Source organism: Scylla paramamosain, chromosome 31 (assembly GCF_035594125.1).
Source record: "Scylla paramamosain isolate STU-SP2022 chromosome 31, ASM3559412v1, whole genome shotgun sequence".
Taxonomy (NCBI): Eukaryota; Metazoa; Arthropoda; class Malacostraca; order Decapoda; family Portunidae; genus Scylla; species Scylla paramamosain.
Genome location: NC_087181.1, coordinates 5,963,522 through 5,976,304, shown reverse-complemented (window position 1 = coordinate 5,976,304; position 12,783 = coordinate 5,963,522). Strand labels below are relative to the sequence as shown.

The 12,783-nt window shown below is 39.8% G+C and overlaps 1 protein-coding gene across 1 annotated transcript; it reads right to left on the bottom strand.

Moving 5' to 3' along the window:
• Positions 1 to 11,334: 11,334 nt before the first annotated feature.
• On the bottom strand, positions 11,335 to 12,216 carry LOC135116289 (zinc finger BED domain-containing protein 5-like). Its single transcript, XM_064033652.1, has one exon. It carries the CDS (start codon positions 12,214 to 12,216, stop codon positions 11,335 to 11,337), a length of 882 nt encoding a protein of 293 aa, XP_063889722.1.
• Between the last annotated feature and the right edge of the window lie 567 nt (positions 12,217 to 12,783).

The following is a 12,783-nucleotide window of genomic DNA, read 5'->3' as shown; positions in this document are numbered from 1 at the left end:
ACTACTGCCACTGCCCTTATGGCTACAAAACTCCAACTGATCACTAATGCTACTATGTACAAAGTCCTTAATGCTACTCTTAACATAGCCCAGAGTGTATTCAGCACCAGGGTCCACTGTGTCGTCCTGAAGGGCACATTGAGCAAGGCGGTCTGCCTCTTCATTAAGCGGGATACTCACATGAGAGGGTATCCAGGTGAAGTGAACCGTGGCACTAGCACCTTCTAGGGTGTGGATAAGATCAAGACATTTATTAATTAGATCACATTTCATGGAGGAGGTAGATTGGAGTGCATACAGTGCAGCCTGACTGTCAACAAAGAAGAATACATCCTTACAGAGAGGTGCCACAATATGGAGCACCTCTAGAACAGCATACAATTCTGCCCTAGTGGAGGACATGTGTGCAGGGAGCTGCCTGGAAACCTCAGTGTCAGTGTAGCGATTGGCAGAAATGTAGTTGCAGATGAACAGCCCACATCCAGACCTGCTGCCATTGACTGAACCATCACAATAAACATGAATAGCCTGAACATGGGGGTACTTGGATAATTTAGTCATGAACATGTCTTGCAGCACATGAGGGAGCCAGTACCTCTTGGGCTGATGCAGTGAGTGAATATCAACACCAAAACGGTGTTTCGGCTTCATTCTGAACAAGCTCTAGGGGACGGAGCTGGGTGGCACTAAACTGTACTAAAATAGGAGCTGCGTAGTCAATGAGGGACCATACGACAGATATATAGAACATCCTTAGGACTGGAATGCCAGCCACCAGGCCCCTGTTTGCTAGCAGCCAAAGTGGCACTAGCCGTGGCAGACAGAGGTCTCAAACATAGTGTACAGCGAGGAGTGACTTCCTGAAACTCAGCTGTACACCCAGGTACTTGTGTGTATGAACTCTAGGGATGGGAACATTATTTGCAGTGGGCAGAAGAGAGACCTTCCCTTTGGCTTGAAATTTGGTTTTACATTCATTAATTACAAGTCCCATTTGAACACACAATGCTGCTAGTTGCAACAGAGCTAACCGGAGAGTCCTGGGTGTGGGGCATTGGAGGAGTATGTCGTCAGCATAGATGAGGACCTGGGTGCCCTGCGGGAAGGAACAATGCGCAATTTTGTCCATTAAAACGTTGAAAGGATTAGACTAAGGACTCCACCCTGTGGTGTTCCAAGCTCAAAGACTTCCTCAGAGGAGACTGCACCTTGAAACCAAACCTGTGCTGTTCTATTGTACAAATAGTCCATGATCCATCCTACTAATCTACCTTTGACACCTTTGAGAATGAGTTCCTCCATAATAACATCATTGTTGGCCCTGTCAAAGGCACCCTTGAGATCAACGAAAGCTCTGCAGGTAGCATCCTTATTTATAAGGCACTCAACAAAACAATGACTTGTGGAATGACCTTTTAGGAAGCCATGTATATTGCCAGAGAGTACATGGCCCACCTTATATATAAGCCTGTTCAATATTACCTGTTCCATCATCTTACACAGACAGCTGGTGAGAGAAATGGGGCAAAAGGTGCCATCACCTTTGGGGATTGGGATGATAATGGCTGTTTTTCATGAGTGGGGAAGCTTGCCTGCAGTGAGAGACATGTTAAATAGGTCTAAGAGAGGGTTGTCTACCTTTACCTCCAGGAGGGCATTGAGGATGTCATAGGTGATGCCATCCTTGCCAGGAGCTGTTGACTTGCCAATTTAACTGCTGAGAGAAGTTCATCATGTGTGATAGGCACACAGGTGTCATCTGTAACTCTTCAGCCAATTGTGGAACATTCTGAACACAGAGAAAGGCAGAAAGCAGCATAAGGTAATATCACAGTCATAATTGTTTAGCGACAGTTATGATCACGGATAAACTGGCGTGATATTTCCTACTCTTCTCTGCTGGTTTGAGCTGCAACTTGGACCAAAGCCTGGTTGAGAGATTAGCTATAAAGTTCAGGGAAAAATGGAGCTTATTGTATTTTTTTAAATATCCTTGCCAAATTATGGGTGCATCTAATATGCCAGGAAATATAGTATATATATATATATATATATATATATATATATATATATATATATATATATATATATATATATATATATATATATATATATATATATATATATATATATATATATATATATATTGCTGCAGCTGGAGGTGCTGTTGGTAGCACCGTGCCACTGGGTGGTGAAGGTAGGCATTGGCAATGATGCAGTAGCTGCTAGCAGAGGCAGCCTAGAGGGACCGGAAGTTACATGGAAGGTGATTGGTCAGGAAAGCAGCAGTGTGCTGGCCAATCACAGAGGGACTGACCTTATATAAGAAGCTGCAACAGTCCCCATGAGAAAGAGAGCACTTATTTATTGTCTATGGCACACTGCGATGCCAGATAGAAGTGAAGCCAGGAGAGAGCGAGCACCCGTTTCCTGCCAATGACTTTGACACCAAAAAGAAGTGAATCCAGGAGAGAGAGAGCATCTGTTTCCCACCTACACAACACCTGTGCCAACAGTCTGCAATATGCTCCCCTTGTGTTACACTACAACGCTAGTTGCCCACTGCTGCCACTCCGTGACTGTGTCACGGAGCATACTGTGAGGATTGTGTGCCCTGGCAGTTTGAGACAGTGAGTATCTGACGCTGAGGTGTATGTGTGACACTTGCATGGTCTGTTACAGTGTGGAATACTAGAGGAGACACTGGTGCGACACTGTTGGCGAGCCATGACTCTGTAGTGTGCTGTGCGGTGCTGCTGTACTATTAAGTGGAACATGCTACCCAGCAATATAGATGCTTTGCTGAGTGAGGCCTGGTGGTGTGAGCCTTACTTGTACAGTAGCATGTTAGTGTGCCTTGTGTCCTGTAGTTCTGCTTGATGTGAACAATAAAGATGGGAGTGCCAGTGAGACAGTGTTTTGTTGTCTATCCCTCTCTCAGTAGTCTGTTGAGTCCAGAGAGGTGCTGTGTTTGCATGCCTTGAACCCACTAGCCAAACGAACCTGCCAATGACAGCAGTTGTGGATCCCTATTATGTGTCCTGACTGCCCTGGGCTGCTGCAGTGGTAAGTGTATAACTGACTGTGCCTGAAGGTTTGAAGTGGCATGCACAATAGTGTATATATATATATATATATATATATATATATATATATATATATATATATATATATATATATATATATATATATATATATATATATATATATATATATATATATATATATATATATATTATATTTGCTGGTGCATTAGATGCACTTTTTTCTTGAAAAGAGGGTATCTAATAAATACTCCATATCTAATGCAGTCGTGGTACAGATACTTAGGCTTCTAAGCCTATGGCTATGGCAGTGGAGTTGAGGCAGAAGCACACTACACACAAATGTTGTTACTACTAATAAAATTCTCTCTCTCTCTCTCTCTCTCTCTCTCTCTCTCTCTCTCTCTCTCTCTCTCTCTCTCTCTCTCTCTCTCTCTCTCTCTATTTTAATTTTCTATGTCTCGTTCTATTTATCAATTCTCAGGATTGTTCTTACTTTTACAGAGAGAGAGAGAGAGAGAGAGAGAGAGAATTTTAATGCAAAATAAAATTTGTGCACACAACTGTTTTCAAGACTGAAGATGCCAGGAACATTCGATGACTCACTGTTTTGAGGTTGGTCTTTATTTAGAATGGTATTTTGCACAAAATCTGAAGGTCTTTTTTTGTATCTGATGTATAGGATGACCTGTTTTTTGTATATTTTTTTTTGGATGATTCAAGTGCCATCTTATACATTGAGGCATATGGCAATTCATGTTTTTGTTTAACTTTTTTTTTTTTTTATCTATAATTAGGTTATTTTCATTCAATTCTATGTTTAGGACACAACATTAACCAATAAGAAAAAAAATAAAATAAAAATTCACAAGGTGCCACTGTGCATATATATATATATATATATATATATATATATATATATATATATATATATATATATATATATATATATATATATATATATATATATATATATATATATATATATATATATATATATATATACACTACTACTACTACTACTACTACTACTACTACTACTACTAATAATAATAATAATAATAATAATAATAATAATAATAATAATGATAATAATAATGATAATAATAGTAATAATAATAATAATAACAACAGTAACAATAATACATTATTAATATTGTTATTATATAAGTTTAGTAATTTTCCATATGAATAAATATTCAGTAAAGTTTGTACATCACATTTTTTTTTTATCATCATTCTTCACATAATTCTAGTTGTAATATTTTAGTAAATTTTCAAAGCATTAGAATGTGTGAAAATAGATTTACCTTATTCTCTACAACATATTTTTTGTTGAAATATTCAGTGCCATCACCACAAGCTGCCCTACCTCACGACGCTCTCTTCACTTATAAAATCTTTTGTTTTGTTAGGTATAAACTATTCTAAAAAAATAAATAAATAAATAAAAATAAATAAAAAAAGTGATACTTTCTCATTAGCTTCAAGTTTTGTTGAACATGTATGCAAGGTAAGAATGTTAAAAGATGGGGGCAATTTCAGTTGTATGAAGATGTGTCTTACCTCAAGGAATAATGACATCATACTAAGGAACACAGTGAATCTTATGTGTGTTGTTAGGTTTGGTGCGTAACTGACCACTATTTTGTTTTGGTACATGCAATGTAAACATCATCACCCAGTTTCTTCCTTACTGGTTATTTTTTTATAAATTTTATTTATAAAAAAATATTATAATTTTATTTTATATAAATTAGCAGTAAGTCTGACCTGTTGTGCATCATTATCTAGCAAAAAAGTTGTTTTTATGGTGTAGAAGCAGTCATCACTTTGTTTACATGTGCGAAGATGTTTGGGGTTTGATTTAAGGGCCACTGTTGCCATAGACTTACCACTAGCCACTGCGTCAAAGCTGAAGCTTGGCCTTATAAGACACTGGCTCATTATTGGAGACTTTTTTTTTGTATTTATTTATTTATTTTTTTTTTAAGCATGTTTTTTTTTTTTTTTTTGCCATCAAATACAGCTCCATGGAGACCTGGGGAAGGATTTCACTGGGTCCCTGCAGCCCATCCACAAGGGAAGCATATTGAACAGCCTGACAAGGGTCTCTCACTGCTGTTACACATGGGGAGGGGAGAAACACACAAGCTCTTGCCAGACACACTGTTTATTCACCAAACTACACAGGCACAGCTTACAGTACCTGACTGATACTTGCATACCACAGCAACTCTACATACACTCATTGTCCACACACACTCACTGTCCTGGCACTCAGTATCACAGCAGGGTAGAGAAGGCACTTCCAACAGCATGGAGGTACATACAATGGTGCTGGGCAGGTCTGTCACATAGTGAAGTCTCGCTTCCCCTCTCAGTGCAGTTACGCAACAACTGCCATCCCCTCAGGCAATAGGCACTTATCAAAATGATAATTACTCCCAGCGAGGTCTAAAGCACTGGATCAGGGGGTGTTGTGAACTTATTATTAAACCAGCTGTGACCTCACTGAACATTTCCCTTTATGTCTCACAACACAAGGGGGCAGTCACAGCCAGCCCTCTAAAAACAACTCTCTTCCTTCACACAAAATTACAAGCACCTAATTACACACAAACCCTTCACTCAAAATTCAAAATTATCATGGCGACTCCTACACCAGCTTTAGAGTCCCCATCTGGGGAGGGGACCACAAATGTCCCCAGGTCAGACTGCTTTTCTGATATTGACCCTAAGTGTCTTGATACCCCACCTCAAGTTTTTCTTCATTAACTTTTGCAACATTTATGGTCTTAGATCTAATGTTCAATCTGTAGAATACCAGCTCTCCTCTACTAAACCTCATCTTTTCCTCACTGAAACATGTGTCTGAGGCAACTGACAGTAGCCACTTTTCTGTTCCCTCCTACTTTCTCTATCCTCATCTTCAATCCAAAGCTGGATGTTGCGTTTATGTGCGCAACAACTTAACCTGCTGTCATGCCCACACTCTTGAATCTTCTGAGATTTCCACCATCTGGTTATGACTACAGAGTCACTCTCAAACTAAATTTATCTGTGCTGTATACCTCTCACCTAACTCCTTGGACTATAAGCAATTCTTCAACTACTTAACTTCCAAAGTGGAGCACATTCTGACTCTCTTCCCTTTTGTGGAAATCTCCATTCTTGGAAACTTCATTGTTCACTGACCATCCTGGTGAACTAGCCTTCAACTTTGCTATCCTCCATGACCTAGAGCAATTGGTGCAACACCCTACTCGTATTCTTGACCGTCTTGGTAATACGCCCAACATTCTTGACCTTTTTCTAACCTCTAATCCTGCTCATGCTGTCACCCTCTCTTCTCCTCCAATCACAGTCACATATCTATATCTTGTCCTATCGCTCCTCAGGATCCCCCTATGCAGAGGTGCCTCTGGCATTTTGCCTTTGCCAGATGGGAGGACCTAAGGAGGTGTTTTGCTACTGCTTCTGTGTCAGAGACCCATCTCTATGTGCCAAGCACATAACAGAAGTGATAGTGTCTGGCATGGAAGCATACATTCCTCATTCTTTTTCTCAACCCAAACCTTTCAAACCTTGGTTTAACACAACCTGTTCTCATGCTATACATGATAGAGAGGCAGCCCACAAAAGATACTTAAGCTTTCCATCACCAGAATCTCATGCGGTTTATATTTCTGCCAGGAACCATGTCAAGTCTGTTCTCCAACTAACCAAAAACTTCTTCATTAATAGAAAGTGTCAAAATCATTCAGGATCTAACTCCCCTCATGACTTCTGGCATCTAGCCAAAAATATCTCCAGTAACTGCTTCTTTCCCTCCTTTATCTCAACCAGATGGCACCACTACTATCACATTTATCTCTAAAGATGAACATTTCACTCAAACCTTTGCTAAAAACTCTCTACCTTGGACAATTCAGGGCTTGTTCCTCCTTCTCCTCAACCCTCTGACTACTTCATGCTACCTATTAGAATTCTTCACAATGATGTTTTCCATGCCCTCGCTGGGCTTAACCCTTGGAAACCTTATGGACCTGATGGGGTCCCTCCTACTGTTCTCTGAAATTGCGCCTCTGTGCTTGCACCTTGCCTAGTTAAACTCTTTCAACTTTATCTGTTAACTTCTACCTGGCCTTGCTGGAAGTTTACCTACATTCAGCCTGTTCCTAGATAGGGTGACCATTCAAATCCCTCAAACTACCATCCTATTGCTTTAATTTCCTGCCTACCTAAAGTTTTTGAATCTATCCTCAACAGGAAGATTCTTAAACATGTATCACTTCACAAGCTTCTATCTGATTTCCAGTATGGGTTCCATCAAGGGTGCTCTACTGGTGATCTGGCTTTCCTTACTAAGTCTTGGTCATACTCATTTAGAGATTTTGGTGAAACTTTTGCTGTTGCCCTAAACATATCAAAAGCTTTTGATAGAGTGTGGCACAAAGCTTTGATTTCCAAACTACCCTCCTACAGCTTCTATCCTTCTCTCTGCTACATCATCTCAGGTTTCCTTTCTGACCATTCTATTGCTGCTGTGATCGACAGTCACCGTTCTTCTCCCAAATCTATTAACAGTGGTGTTCTTCAGGGTTCTGTGTTGTCACCCACTCTCTTCCTATTATTCATCAATGAATAATACTGCTGATGATACCACCGTGCACTTTTCCACATCTTTTCATAAATGTCCAACACTTCAAGAAGAAAACATTTCATGCAGGGAAGCCACAGAACACCTGACTTCTGATCTTTTTAAAATTTATGATTAGGGCAGAGCAGACTTGATACTGTTCAATGCCTCAAAAACTCAATTCCTCCATCTATCAACTCAACACAGCCTTCCAGACAACTATCCCCTCTTCTTCAGTGACATTCAACTATCTCCCTCTTCTACACTGAACATCCTCAGTCTGTCCTTTACTTATAATCTAAACTGGAAACTTTACATCTCGTCTCTAGCTAAAACAGCTTCTATGAAGTTACGCGTTCTGAGACATCTTCGCCAGTTTTTCTCACCATCTTCCCAAGCTGCTAACTCTGTACAAGGGCTTTATTTGTCCATGTATGGAGAATACTTCACATGTCTGGGGGGGGGGGATTCCACTCATACCACCCTTCTAGACAGGCTGGAATCAAAAGCTTTTTGTCTCAACTCCTCTTTAACTGACTGTCTTCAGCCTCTCTCTTTCATCACCACAATGTTACATGTAGCCGCACCGGCTGGGCATCAATTGGCTCTCAGGTGATCTGTTTTACTGATCACACCCATCATCGTAGGGTCGAGGAAAGGCAGTTCTCCCTGACACGTTTATTGATGAGGTAGGCATGACCGTAAGAACTGCGAACAAGTTCTCGGTCTCAATTTCTTACAAAATAACATTATACACTGATATTAAACACTTTCAACATATTACAATATTCATTAACAATACATGCAATTGACTTGGCACTATGACAATCAGTTTTTACTACAAAATTACAGAAGTACATGAGACTTACCGTAGGTTAGTTGAAATGTGCTTCGGATTTTGCGAGGCACATCACGTCTGCTAGATAGTAGAGTTCACATGAGATACACTACACTTCGCCACACAGTCAGTCTTTAAAGATACAACTACCCACATGAAATATTATCTCCCAACCCTTCCAGTCCTTGAATTTTTGTTGTGTAAACCAAGAATCATCAATTAACAAAGGGAGGGAGTGGAGGGCATGTGAACTCTACCATCTAGCAGACGTGATGTGCCTCGCAAAATCCGAAGCACATTTCAACTAACCTACGGTAAGTCTCATGTACTTCTGTAATTTTACTTCGGCAAATCACTTGTCTGCTAGATGGTGCCATTCACATGAGATTTTAAAGTCATGTGGGTGTTGTATGTAAAGGGTTCTGTCAAATTTCACATTTTGTAAATAGGTGTAAATAAAAGTTCCTATTACAAAAACCCCATTGTCATTTATGAAAATAGAACATGATTTTTACTGCTGATAACATTTCAAATCTTACATTATACAGAGTCTGGCACTGCTTCTTGAAAAAGGGTCTATTTCCCCTTGTATATCCTTATTATAATATTTAGCAAATGTGGCTTCCTGCGTCCAACCAGCTTTTGCCATGATGGTGGCAATAGGCACATCCAGTGCCTTGGCCTTAGACACTGACACAGGTCTAATACTACCTGCTGTGTACCTCTTGGTATCAATCCCACACTTACATAACATGGTCTTAAGCCACCTTGCCACCATGTCCTTAGAAACACCCCTATGGGGTTTTATATAACTTATGAGTAGCCTCCCATCTGCATTTCCAGATTCTGTCCTTAGCCTCTCAGTTCTTTCTATATATTTTTTCATAGCCTTAACTACACACAATCTGTAATCCTGAGGATAAGCTTTAAATACAATAGTACGAACATTAAATTTTGGCCTGCATTGCTTGATGTTACCTCCTAACAAAACTGAAACAGATTCTTCTCCAAATGCCATATTCACCAACAATAAGTGCAAAGTTTGGATCCTGGCTGCTTGTGTCATTGCCATCAGCATCACCATTTTTAGCGATAAGTCTTTCAGTGTTAGGCTGTGTAGTGGTTCCATGAGTCTTATCTTTTGTAATACAAGTTTCACATCCCAGGTCGTTGCGTACCTGGGTGTAGAAGGGCCTAAGTTGAAGACTCCCCACAGAAATCTGTTGACAAGTGAGTGATTGCCCGCTCTGCAGCCTTCCACCATAATTCCTATTGCAACTAGAGTCCCTCTCGCCGTGTTAATGCTTTCATAACCCACGTTCCTTTGAAAGTTACGAGACAGAAAGTTTAATATATCTGCTATAGATGGTGCAATGGGATTAATGTTCCCTCTACTACAAAAGAGTGTCCACCTCTTGATGTGAGTGTTGTATTGTCTACCTGTTGCTGGTTTCCAAGAGGCCATAATGATTTCCGTACCTTCTTTAGATATGCCACGTTCTCCAAGTTGTTTCTGGACAACTGACAAGCCATCAAATTTGTGTGTTTCATTATTGGGTGTTCCTCAGCAGTTGACGGATGCATTAGCACATTTTTCCTTCTCTGTATGACCCGAGGGTCGTCTACTAGCATCCAAAGGAGCACCCCCATCCACGGTTGTGATGGCCAAAGTGGCACTATGATCCATCCTCTGGTCCTTTCCTCCCTTAACTTCAGCAGACATCTAGAGATCAGAGAGAAGGGAGGAAAGAGGTAAACCAATTTAAATTTAGCCCATGGAATTGTAACTGCATCAATATATGCAGCCTCTGGATCTGGTGTCCATGCACAGAATGGAGTCATTTGTTTGTTCAAACATGAAGCGAATAGGTCTATACAAGGATTCCCAAATATAGAACACAATTCCTTAAATATCATCTCATTCAGCTGCCACTCATGTCCGTCATTAAAGTAACGTGATGCCTCGTCGGCCATGACGTTACATTTGCCTGGTATGTGGGAAGCTGTCAGCCATACCCCATTACTAAGACACCATTCCCAGATGTTCCTACTAATGTCATCACAAACTATTGACTTAACACCTCCCATCTCATTCACGTAATTAATCGCTATGGTGTTATCACATAACACCCTGACGTGTAAACTTCTAAGGAGATGTGTAAAAGATCTCAATGAGAATAACATAGCCAATAATTCACGCATTAATGTGCGAACGCACCTCTTCAGGGGACCATCTGCCATTGGTAGTGATGCTATTTTGGCAACCTGCCCATCCTAGATTTTAAGCATCTGTGAACAACTCAGTATCTGGTGCATTTCTGAATATTTTCCTGTTTTGATTCTCCAATTCCTTAATCCACCAGTTTAAATCTGTTCTAATCTCCTCTGTAATGTTCATCCATCTATTAAAGTCTCCACATGCCTCTTCCAAAGCCTTGATCTTTGCTCTTTCCATCCTCCTATAGTGCATCTTCCCCATCTCTACAGCTGGGATTGCTGCCACCAGCAGGCCAATCACTCTTGCCACAATTCTAATTTTTTCTTTGTCTATTGACTAAAAGAGAGCAATGCTGTACAACAGTGTTTCTCAACCTTTGTTGGTTGGCGGCGCACTAAAGACATGTTTTTAATTTGGCGACGCACCATCTCTTTAATTTCATAATTAATTAACCTTTTACTCTTTCACGGACGGTGTGTTAACCATAATATCTCAGTTACACAATATTATTGATGAAATAATAGGTGCAAATAAACAGCAGGAAACAGTGTGTACTGTAAATAAACTATTACTAAAAAAAATACATACCTTATCAATGAGACACCTGTGCCTGCCTGGATTTACATATCCTCTCTATGTTGGGAGGGACAGCTGACATACACGCTCTCATTTCCTCTTCAACAGAGAGCAAGTTACATCTTTTCTTAGTTTTTATATTTGTTAGTGCTGAAAATCCCAGTTCACACAAATATGAGGTCGAAAACTGCAAGAGTATTTTCTGGGCCTTTTTTGAAATATGTGGGTATTGTTTTTCCATTTCAATCCAAAAGCTTTCTAATGACATTTCCATATATTGCAGTCTTAATGTGCAGTCATTTCGGATATCAATTAGTTCCTCTTCTTCATGAGTGCTAAGTTGAGGCTTGTGTAAGGGATCGAGCACGAATGGATTTCTCAGCCAATCATAACTTTCAGTAGATATATTTGGGAAGTATTTTTCAATGCTCCTTTCTAGGCTTGTAAGGTGGTCTGTAATGAGTGGAACAATGTCTGTGTTGTTTGCTGCAGCAGTCTTTTGAAACATGTCAATATTACCTTCACTTGACCTGTCTTTCCAAACCTTAATTTTTTCTTTCATTGACTGCATTTTATCAGTGCATGTTAACATATTTTCATTTCTCCCTTGCATACTTACATTCACCTTGTTCAAATGCTCAAATATATCTGCCAAATAACATAATTTTGCATTCCAAATTTCGTCAGCCAGTAATTCGCAGAATTCTGTTTTCTCTTCAAGAGCAAAGAAAAGAAGAATTTCCTCTCTTAGTTCATGCACACGGGATAACACTCTGCCTCTTGACAACCACCGAACTTCCGTGTGGAGGAGAAGACCTTCGTGGGCAGATCCCATTTCTTCACAAAGACTGGAAAATAATCTTGACTGCTTTGGTCTACTTTTAATAAAGTTCACCATTTTCACGACATTATCAAGAACAAATTTTAAATCTTGTCCAAGTGTTTTAGCAACAAGAGCTTCACAGTGCAAGAAACAATGTGTGGTAATCAGAAATGGATTTTCCTTCTTCGCTAAAGACACAAAACCCTTTACTGACCCCACCATTGATGGACAACCATCTGTGCAAATTCCTACACATAATTTCCATTTAAGTCCATTTCTACCAAATATTCTGTCACTGTAGAAAATATTTCCTGTCCTGTTGTTTGACTTGGTTCTTTGCAGCACAAGAATTGCTCGGTTATTTTCTTATCATCAATGAAACGGATGAACACAAGTAACTGAGGTTTCCCTCCAATATCTGTTGATTCGTCCGCTTGTAAGGCAAACATTTTATCTTTCACCAGTTCACACACACTTTTCTCAATGTCAGATGACATATCCTTGATTCGTCTGCCAATCGTATCGTTTGAGAGAGGAATTTTTTTTCACTTCTTTTTCAGCCTCATCCCCAAACAAAGTTTTCACTACAGAACAGCAAGCTGGAAGAAAGTAGGATTCTGCAATTGAATGGGGTTTCATTTG

Bases quoted from the DNA above. Each gene is read 5' to 3' on its own strand.
- LOC135116289 (XM_064033652.1), bottom strand. From the start codon at position 12,216: ATGGTGAACTTTATTAAAAGTAGACCAAAGCAGTCAAGATTATTTTCC.